Source organism: Strix uralensis, chromosome 21, assembly GCF_047716275.1.
Source record: "Strix uralensis isolate ZFMK-TIS-50842 chromosome 21, bStrUra1, whole genome shotgun sequence".
Lineage (NCBI taxonomy): Eukaryota > Metazoa > Chordata > Aves > Strigiformes > Strigidae > Strix > Strix uralensis.
The window spans coordinates 10,000,001-10,019,233 of NC_133992.1; the positions used below are offsets into that span (position 1 = coordinate 10,000,001).

The 19,233-nt window shown below is 38.5% G+C and overlaps 1 protein-coding gene across 6 annotated transcripts in view; it reads left to right on the plus strand.

Annotated features, from left to right (window-relative positions):
- The window catches only part of SEC16A (SEC16 homolog A, endoplasmic reticulum export factor), a 31,447-nt gene that overhangs the window by 10,456 nt on the left and 1,758 nt on the right, over window positions 1-19,233 (plus strand). For 3 of the 6 annotated variants that reach the window (XM_074891594.1, XM_074891593.1, XM_074891598.1), the window contains 28 exons: window positions 1,682-1,767; window positions 2,711-2,846; window positions 3,622-3,820; window positions 4,947-5,124; window positions 5,902-6,044; window positions 6,902-6,963; window positions 7,208-7,346; window positions 7,595-7,837; window positions 8,167-8,264; window positions 8,957-9,038; window positions 9,212-9,329; window positions 9,572-9,683; window positions 9,973-10,078; window positions 10,556-10,696; window positions 10,811-10,924; window positions 11,613-11,817; window positions 12,014-12,262; window positions 12,931-13,019; window positions 14,034-14,081; window positions 14,266-14,424; window positions 14,591-14,668; window positions 14,889-14,945; window positions 15,637-15,748; window positions 16,071-16,208; window positions 16,853-16,953; window positions 17,360-17,434; window positions 18,054-18,113; window positions 19,024-19,098. In XM_074891594.1, the coding sequence (XP_074747695.1) occupies window positions 1,682-1,767; window positions 2,711-2,846; window positions 3,622-3,820; window positions 4,947-5,124; window positions 5,902-6,044; window positions 6,902-6,963; window positions 7,208-7,346; window positions 7,595-7,837; window positions 8,167-8,264; window positions 8,957-9,038; window positions 9,212-9,329; window positions 9,572-9,683; window positions 9,973-10,078; window positions 10,556-10,696; window positions 10,811-10,924; window positions 11,613-11,817; window positions 12,014-12,262; window positions 12,931-13,019; window positions 14,034-14,081; window positions 14,266-14,424; window positions 14,591-14,668; window positions 14,889-14,945; window positions 15,637-15,748; window positions 16,071-16,208; window positions 16,853-16,953; window positions 17,360-17,434; window positions 18,054-18,113; window positions 19,024-19,098 (3,403 nt within the window). The remainder of the gene's footprint in view (window positions 1-1,681; window positions 1,768-2,710; window positions 2,847-3,621; window positions 3,821-4,946; window positions 5,125-5,901; window positions 6,045-6,901; window positions 6,964-7,207; window positions 7,347-7,594; window positions 7,838-8,166; window positions 8,265-8,956; window positions 9,039-9,211; window positions 9,330-9,571; window positions 9,684-9,972; window positions 10,079-10,555; window positions 10,697-10,810; window positions 10,925-11,612; window positions 11,818-12,013; window positions 12,263-12,930; window positions 13,020-14,033; window positions 14,082-14,265; window positions 14,425-14,590; window positions 14,669-14,888; window positions 14,946-15,636; window positions 15,749-16,070; window positions 16,209-16,852; window positions 16,954-17,359; window positions 17,435-18,053; window positions 18,114-19,023; window positions 19,099-19,233) is intronic. The other 3 variants (XM_074891597.1, XM_074891596.1, XM_074891595.1) reach the window with 3 other exon arrangements.

The window sequence follows — 19,233 nt, forward strand, 5'->3', positions numbered from 1 at the left end:
CGGATGTGGACTGTGGTATGGTACTGCGGGGCAGCAGAGCCTGAGTGGCAAAGTCAGTGTGATAGCGTGTCTGAAACTTGCCCTTAATGTACCAGTATTACTGATATTAATAATCTCTCTTTGGGGAGGGGAATAACACCTTTCTGAAGGAGACTAAGAATATTGGTTGGGTGGCTAAACCTGATCTGATAAGATCAAAGCTCCTCCTCTGCAGAGGTAGGTGCTGTGTTAGCAAACTTCCCACGCATTCCAGGGAGGAGCATCACTTAACTCACTTGGCCGCTTTGGAGTTTGCACTATCAGTTATGTGATCAGTTGTAGAGGAGCATGAAAGTTCCCATCGTTCCACATTGGCATTAAATATTTTTACCTCCTGTGCGTGTATGTATACATAATGTGTGTTTGTGCATGTATACACACATGTATATACACATGTAGATATAAACATACATGTATATGCACATGTATCTACATATATGTAGACATGCTATATTTTTCATCTATCATTCATCTTCTAGCTTCTTTCAGAAATTGGTGGGATGGTGTCCTAAAAATGGCATATAATAAAGGCTCATGATTTTCAAGTAATAGCCACATCTTTCTTTTTCCATCAAAAGTATTGTAATTATCTTTTGTATATGCACTGACTTACTTTGATGTGTTGATTTTAGTCAGATTCTTGTGCTTGTTCTGTTCATTTGGACAATCAGAATTCTAACATGGGCTCTGTAAATTAGTGTTTTCTTCTATTCAGTCCTCTCTATTTGCTCAAATGAAAAACAAGCCTTTCCTACAGGCTACTGTCCGTCCAAGCCTACTGAGAAGGGTAATAACCTAGAAGATGCTGGAATTAGTTGTGTAGTGGTGTGGTGTGTTACAATTGCATCTCAGTGCTATCTCGTTTATTCACTGAAGTATTAAATGTGCGGATGTGCTAACACTGAAAACATTGCTGATCTACTGAAAAGCTGAGATTGAGAAAGAGTGAGTGCAGAATGCAAATAGAGCATTGGGATTGCGGGTGTGCTGTCCCTCCAGTGTTGGCAATTGTAACGCTCGCCAGCCACAGGTTGGCATCAGCTCCAAGTCCTACAAGGTGATACAGCATTGAGCTCTTTGGCCAGGTACCCAAAGAAAGGTATTTTAACACTGGTGACAGATGCCACAATGGCAGCCCCGGGGGCTGAAACCCTATGTTCAGAATTATCTGAGAGCGCTTGTTCATGTCCTGACCCATTTTCGTGACTCTTCTCCAGACCATAGTCCTCTTTTCATCACCATGAGATGTATAACAAGACACTGTTAAAGTTGAGGGAGCAATTACTTCATTACTTGTGAAGTAACTGAATTATCTGTTGAGACAGTTCAAAGGATGCTAATTATAGCAGTAGTTTTCGTGATTAATTGTAAGTAATTAAATTTATCACCAAAGCAGTTTATAAAAATCACTAAATTATTGTATAGTAAGGGCTGTCAGCTTTTTATGTCACACAACAATTTAGTGATGTATTGGTTTGTAAAGTCTTAATTTTATGATTCCTTGATTTCCTGTAAATGAGTTATTTTAAATATGAAACTCTACCTAATCAGCTCTGGCATATAGTTCTTCATATCTCCTGCTGACTTTAGGAGAGATCAAAGGAGGAATAATAACTTTTTATACCTGTGTGCTTTCCTTCAGGCAAGGGTATACTGAAGATTATTATACAAAAAGTGGATGGAGTGATTATTATCCAGGCTATTACCCGAACTCATATGATTATGGAGGTAAGGTGTCAAATGAACTCTAAATTTTTCTATAGAAAAATGCAGATTTAAACAGAAGTTTATGGGGAAGAGGAACTTTAAGATCAGGGAATTATTATATTTTTCCATATTAATAAAACTGATATCCTTTCTACAACCAGCAAGAATAAAGTTATACTTGCTAAAAATTGATCTCTGGGCCTACTTCAGTTATTAGTACTATGCCATCCTTCCAGTATGTTTTTTTATTCAGTAGAAGTGGTAAATAGAAAATAATTTTTTTCCTCCCTACCAGTCTTTAATTTGCCTTTCCATTGTGCAAGCACACCATTGTAAGTCTAGAGAGTAGTTTTCTTCAGCGTGTTGCAAGCTTGTCATTCACTGGGGTGTATCCTGTGTAACCTGCAGGCAGAATTCTAAAGTAAATTTTAGGTGGGTGTAAACAGAAATTGACTCATGACTAGAATTTTGTTTTCTCCATAATTATCTGAATGCTCACAGAGAGATACTGGCGGTGGTAATCTGAAGATAATTGCTTGTATAGTGCCCGGGAGGGTTTTAAGCAACATCTGTCCACATCCTGAGACATTTAACATGATGCTCTGAAGACTGATCACAAAGATTCTGTTTATGTATGTTGAGTTATTACCATGTTATGATTGAGCTTTAAAGATGTTAGAAAAGATCTGTCTGATGGTAAACACCATCCTTTCAAGAGTCTCTAGCTAACTATAGTAACCATGTTTCTCTGAAAGGTGTGAAATTGATTATTTTTTTTTTTTAGTTTTTTGTTTGGGTTTTTTTAACTAAAAAGTGAATGTGTTTATGTAGCTTTAAGTACATTATTTTGTTTTTGCTGTATGCTTCAGCACCAAATCAGTATGTAACGGAAGAGAAAGGAGTACAAAAAGGTTATAGGCAATGGCTTCCAATACCTAAACTGTTTATTTTTTATTTTCCAAAGATCCAAGTCGCTGGGAACGTTACTCATCAGCATATGACCCCAGATACAGAGATCCTAGAAGTTACGATCAGAGGTATTGGTATGATGCTGAACACAACCCTTACCAGAAGAGAGAAGCGTATCAATATGGCAACAGGTTTGTCCATTGGATCCATGTTCTCTCGATGCTCTCTCCAGATCTAGGGCAGCACGGGGCCTGCGTGCTCCTGATGGTCAGAGATCCACTGCGTATGTCTGAGTGGAGGCAGAGAATCTGGTATTGTTTTCTTCAGGGCTGAGTAGTCAAATGTGTCACCAGAAAATTAAGTTATGGCAGTAATTGTTAAGGCAAAGGCTTGTGCAGTAGCAGAAATACTACTTTATTTGCTGAAGATCTGCCCCAAAGCCTTCAAAATATATGAACTGTTGTGATAGTTGTATCAGGCACTGGAATTTCAGGGTATGGTGACAGCTTTGTAAGTAGAATCCTCTCAGTATCTTCTAGAAATGCAGATGCATCCTGTAACAGACTATTAAAGTGCAGTATTACATGTACTCCACAGACGTATGTTGCTAGTCCTTTCTGTAGCTTTAACACAGGTCATTGAGGAAAAACAGGTGAACTGTCACGTCACTCTTAAGGAAAGGATTTAAGGCAGTAGGACTTGTTTTCAGATCAGGTGAACATTCTGTGAGTTTTCCTAGAACAGTCTGAGTATGATGTTGGTCTTGATCTTGAATATTCTGGATGAACTTCTTGAAGAAATGTCAGTTTGTTTACTGTAATAAAACCCTTGATCTAGGAAAGAATCTAAAAGCCTGTCTGAAGTTAGGTACAGTGTTCTTTGTGACAGGTATGCAGTGAAGTCACTTCCCTCAGGGATATGGGTGGCTATGTTCATTTTTGCTTTGTGTGTTTCTTTGTTCTTCAGACATGACCGATACGAAGATAACTGGAGATATGATCCTCGTTTTACTGGAAGTTTTGATGATGAATCTGAACCCCATAGAGATCCTTATGGGGATGAGTTTGACAGACGCAGTGTCCACAGTGAGCATTCTGGTCACAGTCTCCGTAGCTCCCGCAGTGTTCATAGTCACCAGAGTAGCTTCAGCTCTCGTTCTCAACAAGTGAGTTTCAAATGGGCACATCAAGTATTCTTTCAGCTGAGTTGGGCCTTTGTTAAGGGTGGGTGAACATTAGAAATGTGAAAGTATTTCTAGGTTTAGCTTGGGGAGTATGTATTTTGAAAACTTCTATCTATAAGTTAAGGCTGTTTTGTAATATAGTTTTGAACTTAATATTTATCACAGTTGTCAAGAGAACTTTAACCAAAATCAGCACTCAGCTGTGCAAGTTGCCACACACACAGAAATGGAAAATTTCCTCTACTGAATCCATTTGCTGTTTGTGAGAACTTTGCCCTTACTGTGCTTGGCTGTAGTTGATAATGTGTCTGGCTTTCCATGTTACGTCATTTTTCTCATCACAAGCATGAATGCTGTTACTGAACTTGGGATCTGTTAAAAGACTAACTTCGTATTTGTGTGATGCTATTTTGACTTTAAAAGCAAGAACCAAATCTAACTGATTACTCATCTACTTATGCCATAAGTATAAATACCTGAAAAACACAGAGAATATTTGGGTATTTTTTGAGGTACAGTCTTTGCTAGTGGAATATGTCATTTTAGTTCTAGTCTCCTGTGTTGGTTCATCATGTTTCTTGGAAGTTTAGATGGTTTTCCAGTCTGAACTCCAATTTATTTATTAATATTGGAAGTAATTTTGGAGATTGTTTAGGCATTAATCTTTAGGCACCTGAAGTCTTAGACATCAGGTTTAATCAGTTGAGATTTTCTGTCAAAGTGTTACAGCAGAGGTGAACGTTGATTCTGATCCATAGCTGCTGATACAGCAACGCTTGAACCTGTAACTCATTCTGTAATTCACCCAAGCACGTGGATATTCTGTCGTGAGAGAACTGAACATACGTGAATATGAACAGATCAAATGGTAGTAAAAACACTGAGGAAGAACAGTAAGAAATATTAATTATCTTCTATAGCCTGTTGCTGCAGGTGTCTTGCAGGGTAGCTTTCTCAAATGTGGTGATGTAGTAATAAGCCTGATTGGCTAACAGTATAAAAAATCAAAGCTGGGGGGGAATGCTTACTGTCTCGAGTCACGCTTGCAGTATTGCTTGCTTTGTGTAACTTCACGCTCTGCTAACAATTACTAATATGATCTATTTAGAGCCAGCTGTATAGAAGTAATCATGATCTAACGGCTAATCCGTATGAAACTACTGCGCAGGCAGTGTCGCTCCACACAGATTACCCGTATGGCGGATATGCTGCTAACTTTGATGGACAACAGCCTTTTACAGATTATGGCTACCCGACTGAAACTGGATGGTCAGCTGTAGAACAAGGTATTGGCACCATGGGGGAAGGAGGAGGGAAGGCACTGTGCCTCTGAGGTTGTCTACCAGTAGTAGTTTGCACTTCTGTTAGTATTTATAGTGTGTGAGATGCCTGTCTTGTATTTATTGAGCCTGTTAACAGGAAAAAAAAAAAGCTGTTTTACAGTCTGTGTGCACAGGAACAAAGTTTTGTTTCCTTTTCAGTGTAAAGATAACTTGCTGACTGAAACCTGAGTATATCAGAACAGTAGCAGCTAGACAGTGTTTGCTATTAAATACTGCATACTTCCATCTGTAAATGCCTTTATGTAGTTTTTTTAAGTATGCTGCTTGTGCTTCATGGGGAATGATTAAAGTTTAATTTAAACTTCAGGTTTTTCCATAACTTTTTCTTACCCTTTTGGTGTGGAACAAAACACTGTTTCTCTGGAAAAGCTTTTCCAGAAAAACAGTAAGTGTATCATTAGCTCTTTGAATGTGTGTCATATATTTATACAGAGATCACAGAATTGTGTCTGATACAAACAGTCAAAGCCCCTGCATTGAAAAAATAAGTGGCTTTTAATGTTCTGTAGTCTAGTCTTGTTCTTGTTGTTGCAAATTCTCAGATCTTTGGGATTATAATGGAACTGATTAATTGTTGCTTATAAAGTTTAGCCGAATTGAATGGCAGAGATTTTTCCACTAGTACTGCAGGATTACTGAATTGAATAAATACATCAGCAAAGTTTACTTAGTTGCAGGACAGGTTATTTGTTCTTATTTTGTCTTGTCTTCTCATTTCAGCACCTTTAAGGCCCTCAACGCCTGAGAAATTTTCAGTGCCTCATATCTGTGCTAGGTTTGGCCCTGGGGGCTTCTTAATAAAAGTGCTGCCAAACCTGCCGTCAGAAGGACAGCCAGCTCTGGTTGAAATACACAGTATGGAGGTAAAGTTTAAAAGAAAAAAGGGATGTGGTGGAATACAGGTCTGTCTTTTGGAAGGGGAGTAGGGAACTTGGATCTATAGCTTCCTGACTTTGTTTTACATGTCAACACATGTATCTTTATATTTATCTGTTTGGGCTGTAATCATGAGTAAAACAGTAACATTAAAAAGTCTTTTTCTCTGGGAGAAGATGTCATGATCAGATCATCCAGCTCCTTATAATCTTGTTCAGGTGAAATCCTTACATGCTAGAAGGGCTGGAGTTGTGTTGGTTTGTTTCTAATGTATTGCTATTGATAGATGCAACATTGTCCTTGTGCATTCTCTGCAGGGCTAAGGACTGCTTGTCATCTAGATGGACTGGGGATTAAATTTTATGGGTATATTTTCATTCTTCTTGTGCCTTTACAAAGAAATGCAATACTCAAGTCACGTAAAATATATGGAAGGTCGGGCTTACATGATGAGTGTAGAATTCATTGGTAAAATATCACTAGAAGGGAGTAGAATTGTACACAAGTACTAGAACAGCATCAGGAGAATCGTTGGACGTGGCGGTGTTAGGTTTATGGTTGGACTTGATCATCTTAAAGGTCTTTTCCAACCTAAATGATTCTGTGATTCTATGATTAAGGAGATTGTGAGGAAGATTTTTACATTTTGCTACAGAATGACTTGCATGTGAAGTAGATTTCATCATTTATTATCATTGTGCAGGTTGTAAGTCACCATACGTATTTTGTTTAAGAGCAATAGGCTTGATTACACTATGGGTTATGTTCAGGTCTGGGGATTTTATTGTTGAAAAGCAAAATTCATAGTTATAAGTGTTTCTTATAGTTTATATTTGTGTTTTAGACTATGTTACAACATTCTCCAGAGCAAGAAGAGATGAGAGCATTTCCTGGTCCTCTTGCGAAGTATGTTCTTACAGATTTCAGAAATAACTTTCATGCATTCAGAATTCATTTTTTCATCAAACTTTTAATTGTCTGCAAATTACAGGACTTCAACTGTATTTATTAATTATTAAACACAAATAAAAATATTCGTGGCTTTTCACCTGCTTAATACATAAGCTTTAAATTTGTTCCTCATACTAATCACAGTAGTGATCTGAATGTTTACTGTTGTCTCCTTAAAAACATTTTTCTTTTTTTTTAGGGATGACACCCATAAAGTGGACGTGATTAATTTTGCACAAAATAAAGCTACACAGTGCTTTAAGAATGAAAATTTAATTGACAAAGAATCTGCAAGTCTGCTTTGGGACTTCATTGTACTGTTGTGCAGGCAGAATGGGGTATGTCTTACTGCTTAAATTTTTAGTTATCCTAAGATATTTTTATATGCAGAATGTATTTATGTAAAAGACAGTAACATGTGTATAGTGACTTTGGAATAGTTCAGTGATTGTTGGAACAGGTAAACTGGTCACTTGTCCTGAGGTGCTGATATTCACACGTTGTTACTGAAGTGACAAATAAAATGAAGGCAGTGTGGAAGTAATGGATTTTTTTTATTTTTGTTTTTTTTTCTCTACATGTATAGACTGTGGTGGGAACAGACCTGGCTGAACTTTTGCTCCGAGATCATAAAACAGTGTGGCTTCCTGGGAAGTCCCCTAATGAGGCAAATTTGATTGATTTCACTAATGAGGCTTTGGAACAAGTGGAAGAGGAATCTGGTGAAGCCCAACTCTCATTTCTCACTGATAGTCTTATAACCACAATTGACAGTCTTGAGAAAGAGACAGAGAGATTCAGAGAGTTGCTGCTTTATGGCCGCAAGAAGGTGAGTGCTTATACTGTTGTTCCAAATACTGCATGTGTCTATTTTGTTGACTTATTTTTCACACATCTTAAAGCTCTAGGCATCAGTTAAAATGATTTTTGTAGCTTGCAGTGTATATAATATTTCGTAGCACTGCACTACACTGATATGGAAAAATGTTATGCCCTACAGTTTATAATATAAAACGAAATTATATTCATGTGTTAGCATTTGATCTAAACAAACATTTCTTTTTTTTTCATTCAGTCACAAAGTACTACCGTAAAACAGTTGTTTATCTGAGTAGGTGGTAAGCTTATTCCCAGGAAACTAATTTCTGTATTAATTAGGATGCTTTGGAGTCTGCCATGAAACATGGTTTATGGGGCCATGCTCTGCTACTTGCCAGCAAAATGGACAGCAGAACACACGCAAGAGTTATGACCAGGTACTGTTTTGCTTGTTGAGTATTACAACATGACTACCTAGTCTGCTAATGAGGTAGAGACTTGGTTCTCAGAAATCTTAATATTAAAATTGTGAGTTATCCTTAGTAGCTCATGCAAGAACTAAGCTTTAATTTTACCTGCATATTCAGTTGTCATCTGTGACTTTTTATTCAGGGGCCTTCTGGCCATAAACTTAAACCTGAGAAGTTATTCTATGCCGCTCGTTCCACTTAAGGGGTATTTGAACAGTGTCATCTGTGAGCTTGCTTGGCAGGCTCTGAAAAAACTGTGCAAAAACCCAACTGTCAACCTTGTTAAAGCCAAGTTACTCTGTTGTACCCTTCATTCTCCTTGCCCAAAAGAAGCAGATGTGTTCATGCACGCTTTGTCTGTAGACACAAAAACTTTCAGCTTCCTGAAACCATGTACTAAGCCAAGTCAGCTTGCATGGGGAGAATCCTGAGGTTTTTCCTAGCTTGGACTGACCTATGTCAGAGTGGCAGATCTAGTTAACTAGTAATGTTTTGCTTTTGAACATTATCCACTGGGCAGTTGCTTATTCAGTGTAGTATTTTCAAACAGCACTTCCTTCTCTTAAAGTAAGCTAGATTAACTGCCTCTAAGTGTTCAGGTACGTTTTAACTGCTTGCCCCATGTTTGTGTTTTGTTTTTCTGTATAATGTCTCTGTAGATTTGCCAACAGTCTCCCAATTAATGACCCTCTGCAGACTGTTTACCAGCTCATGTCTGGAAGGATGCCAGCTGCATCCACGGTAAGATTCAAGTGTGAGCTGCACACAAGTGTGAGTGGTGGAGTTCACAACAGTAATCTTTTCCATGTGCTTTTCCTAGAATTGTCAGATAAGTTGTTTTAGTCCTTTTTAAGTTGAAACACCCTTGCAGAACTCCAGTCACTGATTTGACTAAGTAATTCTTCTAATTTTAGTGCTGTGGAGATGAAAAATGGGGAGACTGGAGGCCTCATCTAGCGATGGTGTTATCCAACCTGACCAATAATGTGGACTTGGAATCCAGGACCATTGCTACCATGGGAGACACTCTTGGTAACTTTTGGGGAGTGAACAGGGTTGAATGCCTGAAGGAAGAACTTTCTGAAAGCTTTAATTTCTTAGCTTATTTTTTTGAAAACAAGGAATTGCTGTGTAAAATGTAAAGTGGAACAGTTTTGTATGCATGTGTCTCTGTTGTGAAGGTATTTGAATGCAAAACCAAAACAATGCGGGACACTGAATTAGTGTGCCACTGAGAGGAAATACCCTGAGCTCTGTCACCTATTTCTCTACAGCTTCTAAAGGCCTGCTGGATGCTGCTCATTTTTGTTACCTTATGGCCCAAGTTGGTTTTGGAGTTTACACGAGGAAGACAACAAAGCTTGTCCTAATTGGATCAAATCATAGGTTTGGCTTTCCTTTTTTTTTTTTTTTTTAAAAAAACCCCACAACTTTTTAGATGTAAAAATGAAAGCTTAATGGCTTGAGAGACTGAGGTGCACTGTTCCCCTTATCACTAGTCACAGGTGGTTTTGAGATAACTATTTGATGCCCTGTCCTTGTTTGAGGAGTAGAAGTTACTGGTATTGTGTGTCTAATAGAGCTGTGTTTCTGACTTTATTTCTGATTGTCTTTATTGTCAGCATATATAATCTTAATGTTAAATAATATTTTTTCCTCTCCCATTCCCAAATAGCTTGCCCTTTTTTAAGTTTGCTACCAATGAAGCCATTCAAAGAACAGAAGCCTATGAATATGCACAGTCACTAGGAACTCAGCCTGGCTGCTTGCCCAATTTCCAGGTGAAGAGCTGTTTCTTTTTTTTTTTTTTTGTCAGGTTTCATGCAAGGTTTTAATCTTTTATGTGCTGTATTCAGCACAGCAAATATTTTATCCATTGTAACATGAAATATTCCTGGATACTGTAGTTCAAGATAGCTTTTTTCCTATTGTCACTTAAATCTCCTTTTCAGATTTTTCATCTGTGCATTCTGAACTTCTGAATTTTAAATTTTGTTGTTATCATAACTGTATTCCAAGAGAAAAATCCAGCAGAATGTGTTGACACTAGCTGTAGACAAATAGAGAACTTCCATTGGATACGTTGGGTGGAAGAGGAGAATTGAATGCTTTTTTCCTTTTTTTTTTTCCTCTCCTGCCTAGTATAGATGTGATAATGGATATCTGAACTTTCAACTGAAATGACAGACTGCCTTTCATTTAATACTTCTAAGAATGTTCTGATGGCTTGGTTTATTTCACCTGCCTGCATTCCCTAGGTTTTCAAATTCATCTATGCTTGCCGGCTGGCTGAAATGGGACTTGCTGCTCAGGCTTTCCATTATTGTGAAGTGATTTCCAGAACTGTCCTTAAAGATCCACATTACTATTCACCTGTACTTATTGGCCAGCTAATCCAGGTAACATAAGGAAGAATTAAGTATTTGTGGCTTCATATTGTAGGTGGTAAGCTGTGGCTAAAGTTGCCTTTTGTTGGCTGGTTAACTTAAATTTGCAATGATTCCTTTCTCTAGATGTCATCACAACTACGACTGTTTGACCCACAGATAAAAGAAAAACCAGAACAGGAGTCTTTTATTGAACCTTCATGGTTAGTAAGGCTTCGACATGTGGATGGACAGATCAAGGTACAGAATGTACTTTTCAACATGAAGTATTCTCTTTTAAGGATTAGTGTAAATCCAGTTTTTTAAATGGTTTTGTTTATACTGCTAATTACAGAAACATATGAAGTGACCTTATGATATATTCATGTCGTAAAGTGTAAGTGTTATGATTTAAACCAAGTGGATTTACCACACTTTAGTGCCCTAAAGATTCAATTAAAAAAATAGTCAGAGGGTGGTGTACATTATGAGACAGGATTTTCTTAGTACTGTCATGCAAGGAGAATTGCAAGGCTCATTAGGTTGCAATAACTCCTGCTGTAAGCAGAGAATCTGCTTGCCAGAAAAAAAAGTTGTGTGTGAATTAGTGTAGCTAGATTGTAACAGAGTGGAAATAATTACCATTTGTTTAAAGAGATCTGTTAAAAATTTGAACCTTGAGCTAATTAACTAAGCTTCCATTTAAAAAAACCCACAAAGCAGAAAACCCCACAACCAAAAAACAAACACACCCACCCCCCCCAATCAAACAAAAACTTTAAATGTTTTGGTTGAACTCAGTCTGCAAATGGCTGACAACTCATTTTTTGACTAAACACTAAAAAAAAACCTGTGCTGTTTTCACTCTTAAGATTTCCTTTGCTGTATGTTCCCTTGGTTATGAACTTAATGTCTGGTACAGTTAATAAGATCTTGCTTTTTTGTGCAGGAGGGTGCAATAGCTTATAACACAGACAGATCCACCCCACCACCATATGCATGTAGTACACCAAGCTCTGAATTAGACCATGCTAGTCAATGTGATGGAGCAGGAGTTGGCCGTGACATGGGTCCAGGTGCTGAAAACGCATTATTAGCATCCTTATTACCCAATATGGCTCAACAGATGCAAAGTGTGCAGCTGATGCCTTCAGGTTAGTGTTTCATATCCTTCTTCATGACAGAGAGAAAATAAACGTTTCAGGTTTCTGGTGTAAGAAACCACTTAAGAGGGTGGTAGAAACAGTGAGATTTCACTTCTGCATTGTGTCATTTTATTTATAGGGTAAAAGGTTCACACACTGAAATTTCTGTTTAGTTATAACTCTTTTAACTTTTTTTGTGCTGCAGTACCTCAGGCTGTCCTTGATGGGTCAGCTGCTATGATTCCTCCTGGTGACCAGGAAGCTGCCCGAAGTGTCCCTTTCTATTCAGTGGCTTCTCAGCCTGTTGGTCCAGGGCCTGGCTTTGCACCTCCAGGATTTTCAAATCCCTATGGAGCTGAACCATCACCACTGTATTTGGGGTCAGCACTACCACCTGGAGGGCCACCACAAGAAGTTGAACCTCGGTCAGAAGAGCAGACAAACCTGGAAACAGGTCTGGGAGCTTAGTAAACAGTTTTCCTTCCTTATAGGGGAATGAAGTATTTTGGGGAATAATGCAATTTAGGAAATAGTAGGTCAAGTCTCGGGTAATGAAATTTAAAACCACCGTATAATGATACAGAAACATCTGTGGGAAGTTATAGTATTCATCCTGCTTATGTGGCTTAGTTTAAAAGAGAGGTCAGAGTCAGCAGATTACGATTTAGACCCAAACAGGTAATCACTGAGTGCGCTGGGACTGACGGTTCCGTTTGCAAGGTCTGTGATCGGAGCCTCAGGGTTTTCTGCCTCTGGACATCAGCCTGATAAGTTTTAGTTCTGTGATGGCAGAACCTGATACGTGTGAAGACAGACATACCTAAGCTTGGCAGAGCTGTGAGAGAGATGTGAAGATGCTTAAACTGCCCCATGCTGATGGTTGCATCCCTCAGCCTGCTCTGACCTGTGTTTAGAACAAACATAATACCCATGCAGGAGAAAAAAATAAATAATCACAGCAACTGTGATTCACATTCTTTAAAAGACCAGGTTCTTTCTAGCACAAAATTCATAACTAGTGAAAAGTTTTGCCTTAAAAGTGTTGCTGTGGGTTTTGGGGGCTTTGTGGTTTTTTTTGTTGTGTCCTCCCCCACTAACATAATCTTACTTGGTTTTTTTAAGGAATGCAGAGAATTGCCCCGGAGTCTCCTTCACAAAACTCTTTCCCTGAACAGAGAGAGGAGGATTTCTATGGCCGAATGGCTAGCATGGTATCTTTATTTCATATGTCTCTTGAGCAAGTGTCAGCCGCATTGCAGGTCTTTGCAAACACAAGAGTATAATGGGGCTCTGTCTTGCTCTTCAGCAAGACTTGAAGCTTAGTTTTTCTTTCCCACTGTCCTTCCCCTTCAGTAGAATAAATAATGAAGAACTAGTAGAAAAACTTTAGCCGTAATTTTCTTCTCTAAAAATATTATTTTTTTAAAAAAAAGGGGGAGGGGGGATATCAGGCTGTTGTCTGAAGAGTTTAATTTATCTTTCTGCCCTGGCTTCCTCTCCCACCTCCCAGAATGATTCTTCATAGCCAGAAGAACTTGTAGCAAGTGAGGCAAGCAGGCCCTAAAACAGTTCTGTGACTACGTTTTAAAAGCACAGCATTAATTACCATCTGGCCATGACTGGAAATGTGGAAGGTGTTTATCAAAATACCAACCTCCTTTTAAAAATATATAGTATTTCCACTGTTTAAATATCACTGAAGTGGGTAACTCCTTGGAAGTTAGTTTAGTCTCCTGAAGCGACAGTTGTTTGAAAGAATTAATATAAACATTTTTAGTAGGGATACATCTGGCAACTGATAAAGGATGGAGGAGACTTTTTAACTAGAAGTTAACCATACTTTATAGAAGAAACAGTGAATTTTTTCTTATGGTCAAGTTGCTGTACAAACATTAGAAGAACAACCTAATGTTAGAGGGGAAAAAAAATGCAGCAATCACTCCCTGTAGCAGCATTTTTATCTCTTTCCCCTTGTGGGCTGGTTAGCCAGCACAGCAGTACCCTGATTTAACTCTTTTTAATGGGCCAGTTACATGATAGTGCAATTACTTGGCCAGCCTTCAGCTCTTTTTCCTGCACCTCCTGTATGTCGGAGGAGATAGAAGTACCCAAATAACCAGCTTGAATATCTTTAATTGTGTGGGAATTCTTGATAAAAAGTGAATGTTGTGTCAGATATTTAGCTGCTTGCTTATTATGCATGTCCTGGCTTTATATCTAACCAGGCACCAGGACGAAGATCCAGATCTGCATCTCAGTCTTCAGCACATATGGTATGCCATGAGCAGGCTGTTTCTTTCACTAAATCCTCATTCTTGTTTATGTTTATTTTTTCTGTGCTTTTGTTTCTCTTCCTATTACGAACTTTTCAAAGAAGGAACTTGTTTAGCAAGATGAAATGTAATCCATCACTCCAGCAGTGACAACTTTGTACTTTCCTGTATATTTGTAACACAGGGCTATGGGCGAAGATCCCGAACAACTTCAGAGTCCTCTGCTCATTCTGTGGGACGGGAGAGATCCAACTCTGCAGCAAAACAGCCCTCTCCTCCTCCCTCTGTTCCTGCAGGGAAAGAGATTAAAAAAGAAATAAAAAAGGAGCCAACACCTAGAAAGGTAAACTTCCCAAGAAATAGCTGGAGGAGATTTGTTAGTATATGTGTGGTAACTCCTGGTCTGGGGTACTGATTTAAGAGGTCCTGACTAAACTATTTCTTTCTGCTCAATCTGCCTGTAAAGACAGTGTTGAGAGAATTGACTGAATAGGTGAATTTATTTTTAGAGTGGTGCAAATTGGTTTCGCTGGCTGATGGGAAAAGGAAAGAATGAAGCTCACCTTCCAGATGACAAGAACAAATCAGTAAGGCCCCTAAATCACAAAAACCTTTATACATTTTAATTTGTTCAAAATGTTTTCCTGGATGACAGATGAACATTGTTTTGACAAGTAAACAAATGTGTGTAAAACTTTCAAGATTATGCTTATTCCAAGACTGGCTTTTAAAAAAAAATTGTTCCAATTTTTTTTGGCTTAACAACTTACTTTGAACTCTTAATCTTTGACTGTGATTTTCTTGTAGATTGTTTGGGATGAACAGAAACAACGCTGGGTTAATCTGGATGAACCAGAAGAAGAGGTAATAATCTGAGTAGTCGTTATTTCTCAAAGTGGAAAACTGAAATCTGTACTGGCACGCGATTTTCTTTAATCTGCTATTGGCTCTTAAGAGCTGCCTTTTACTGAATTTGGATTAAAATGTGCAACATCTTGAAACTAATAAACAAGTTACATGTTTTTATAGTCTTCATCCTTCTGGGACCATTTATATGTTTAGTTGCTGGTGTGGATCCAGTAATTACAGTCGAATTTACAAGGGAATTTGCTTTAAATTTAGTCCAGTGTATCTCTTCATAGAGGTTGGCATCACCTAGACAATTGCTTGTTAATTGATTTGCTGCAAACAGAATATAGGGGAGAAAGGTAAGAAGAGTCTATAGTTCTGAAAATGTAATGATCGCGTAGCAAAGAAAATCACATATCCTGTCCATCCTTGTCATTCAAGGATCTGTCTCAAAACACACACAAATGATAAGAACCACTGTTGTAAATGTTTCCTTTTAGAGTGGGTGTAGATGGGTTGTAGAAGTGCCTTGACATTAGTTATCAGATGGAAGATGAGGAATAATGGTCTGCACTACCAGATGTATGCCTGTATACCCAATTTTATGTGCTGTGGAATAGGTAAGGAAGAGGAGAAGTCGAATGGATACTTGGTTTAAAACTCTCAGTGAACGATGTGGTTGGATTTTTTTTTTCTCTCCCTGCAGAGTAAGCCTCCGCCGCCACCTCCAACAGGGTTTCCTAAAGTTCCTCAGACTGCTCCACCTGGACCTGGAAGCCCACCTAGTGCCCCTGTCAACATGTTCTCCAGAAGAGCAGGTAACAGACAATAAGTATGGAAGACTTCAGATTTTCTCTTGCATAAAATGTGAAGACAGAAGTTGTGGCTTTTCTGGACTTGTTTGGTAACAGTTGACAGCTCAATGATACCGTGGAGCTGTGGCTACTGCTTTGCTTGCGCCTAGCTTCTGCACTGTGATTGCTCTCACGACTGTATCGTGACTTGGGTATCGTTGTTTGTATCCCTGGAGCATTATTTTCTGATTCTGAAAGATGGCTTAACCAGCAGACTGTTCAAAATAGATATGGGGATGACTAACACAAGGTTTATTTCTGTTATTTCTGGATTTTTCTGTTTTAGCCGGAAGCAGAGCCCGTTATGTTGATGTTCTGAATCCAGGTGGAACCAAGTCAAGTGGTGCTCTTCCTGCACCGTCAGACCTATTTGCCCCCTTGGCACCAATGCCAATTCCTGCAAATGTATTTGTTCCAAACTCAGGTGTGTCATGAGTAGATAAAACTGTGAGGAGGTTGTATGGTTATTTATGGTTATATGGTTATCTAAGTCACTTTGGACAGTGTGTGTGTTATAGAGCCTTTGGTGAGCACTTGAAAATGTTCAATCTCAATAACTCCAATTTGTTTTAGAAGTAGAATCAGGCTGGGAACTGCAGTAAAACAAATGAGTTGCTAAAGCCCAGCTCTGCATGCTGCAAACAGAGGGGTTTCTTTTTTTTTTCTTTTTTTTTTTTTTCCTGTCACAGAGTGACTAGGCAATCCAAATAGCAAAATTTGAACTGTGTAGTATTCCTGGGTTGCTCGGTATCTTGTGCTCACTTCTGACACATGTTCCTAGTTCCAGGATTGCTCTTTAGCAAAAGAAAGGGAGAGATCTTACCTGCACCCTTGCTTATCATCTTTTTTTTTCTGCTTTCACTACATGCTGTGTTGCACCAAGGTTATCTGTATGAACTGTATGCATGTCCTGCTTGCAGACTTGTAACAGGACTGGGGCATCTAAAGACATTAACACTGTGCTCTTTAAATTATCTTTTTTTGTGGGAGAAGATTGGTATTGTAGAAATTCAGTTCTGCTGATGTCCCTGGTATGGTGTGTCTGGCTAAATCCCATTTCCTTTGTAGTTCCAGGGGAACCCCAGCCAATGGAAGGGAGTGGTGCAGCAGAGCACACACCAGCTGCAAATCAAACCAACACGGATCCTGCGGCAGCTGTTGAACCAGAGGTGGGTTGGAAAGAATGTCTTGTGTATATACAATTCAAACTTCTGATTAAAAAACCTCATAATTTTGAATAGTAGCTTCATAACCATAGTACATACAAAGCATGTTGCTGTAGGGATTATGTTTGTGTGTAACATTTGTAGTTAAAGAACTGGAGAAGGGAAAATGGTGTGAAAATGGAAGTAGGAAACCCATGAAAAGTTACGTTTCCTAATTTGGCAGGACTGCAGGTTCTACCTCTGCAGTATGTGTCAGGGCAGGGACCAAGGACATAGGAAGAGTCCAACACTGCATGTTTCTCCTGGCTTGATGTATTGTAACATTTTGCTTCAGTGGGATCAATATAGCAGAAATGTGAAATAGCATCATAGTAACAAAGATAAACAAAAGCACATTGTTTTTCTTTAGTATTTAAACCCTGCAATCCTTCCTCCTGGATCTGGACTTCCTGTTTCTAACCCTGATGGCTCCCAATCAGGCGAGGTAAGGCTTGATTCAAAGTAGTTAGTTAATGACTTCTGCAGCGTATTTTAACCGTTAATTTGTAGTGGACTTAACGTGGGCCATCTAAAACGACAAGTAACTGATTCAGTTGCTGATGAGTAGCCAAGATGGAATCGTATGACTGCCTCAGATTGTACAGAAAACACCTCTAAGCCCATATGAGTTCAGCTTCCGTGTCCTACATTCTGTGGTGCGATCTCCTTTTTCTATAGAAGTAGACTTTTATGAGCCTTTTTCAGAGTAAAATGTCAATAGCAGTTTGAGGATGTCTTCTTGCCTCCATGCATGCATATAATTTCACTAATATTAAGTGCAAGACACAATGAGGAGAACAGATTGCTATGTGCCAGGCAGAGTAACATTACCTTTGTTCCTACTAAATGTTTTCTATATCTACATAATTTTGTGCTTTAAGAAGTCCTTTTGATTTAAACTAACTTCTGGCTTTACATTTTTTTTTTTAACTTGAAGTTGGTTTAACCTTTGGCAGTGAGACTTTTAAAATTAAATAAAACAACTGAAAGCTTGGGGCAGTGACATGCATGACGACTTTTTTATTTGTGTTTTTTTGTATTTGTGTGTTCTTGCTGTTTTGTAGCTTTCGCGCTCTAGTTCAATGAGTTCATTATCACGTGAAGTAAGCCAGCATTTTAATCAGGTACATGTGGCTGGCCATTCTCATTTATGTTAACTTATTTACTTTTCCCCTCTTTATTTTGCATTTGCTCAAATAGTTACTAATGCTGCTTTTAGTTATTTTCCCCTCTTCCCATTTCACAGAAATAGCATTAAAAGTAACTAATGATGTAGTGTTCCTTTTAACACTCAAACAGGGTCTTTAGAGTTTCTTGTATTTATGAGAATGCATGTAATCCAGGCATGCTTTTTGTTTATGTTCATGTTCCTAAGAGATTCACTTAATAATTTTGATCAGCTCTTTCCTGGGATACCAAAGAAGTCCATTGATTTTAAACAAACAAACAAAACAAAATGAAAACCAAAAATAACCTTCCTAAAAAGACTCACATAAGCAAAACCTTCTCATTCTGCTGCTGCCAGTCTCAAATCAGTAATAATATCATTGCCTGTTTCATGTGCAAAAGCCCCTGTAGGAATTAAAGGAATGCTTCATCTCTGCTGTAAGTTCCAGTACTGTGGGGTCCCTATAAAGGGGTGACACAAACTCTTTCTGATATTTCTTAGTAAAGCAAAACTTGACATAGAGTGTTTATTTTGGGGCAAGTCTAAGGTCTACTAACAAAAGCAGAAGGTACTAATTCAGTGAAGTCACACTGGTGTCTTGTTTTGGTTTTGCATGCTTTGGATTTTCAGAGCTATTTACAGTTTATGCATGTGACATTGTTTTGCCAATTCCTACATTAAGCAAGTAATATTAAAGATATGGATGCAAACTGTACCAGCACTTTTTGCAGTTGTTACAATATGCTGCGCTCTCCATACTGTTGGCATTATTACTGTGAATATTTGCTCTGTATGACTAAGCAAACCACATCTGAGAGGCAGCGAAGCTCTGCAGTTCTGTAACTTCAGTATTCTCTACTTTCCAGCCTGCCGCTGTACCACCTCCGGGGGGACCTCCAGCAGGAACAGTCCCATTCTACAATCCTTCTCAATTTGCACAAGTGAGTAAAGGCCTCATCTTTACTTTGAAAACTATTAAACAAAACCATCATTTTATGTTTTACTGGCTTAATCTGGACCACTGCATATAGAGTGTTGAATGTGCACACAGAGCAGTCTAGCACCTGTTTAACAGG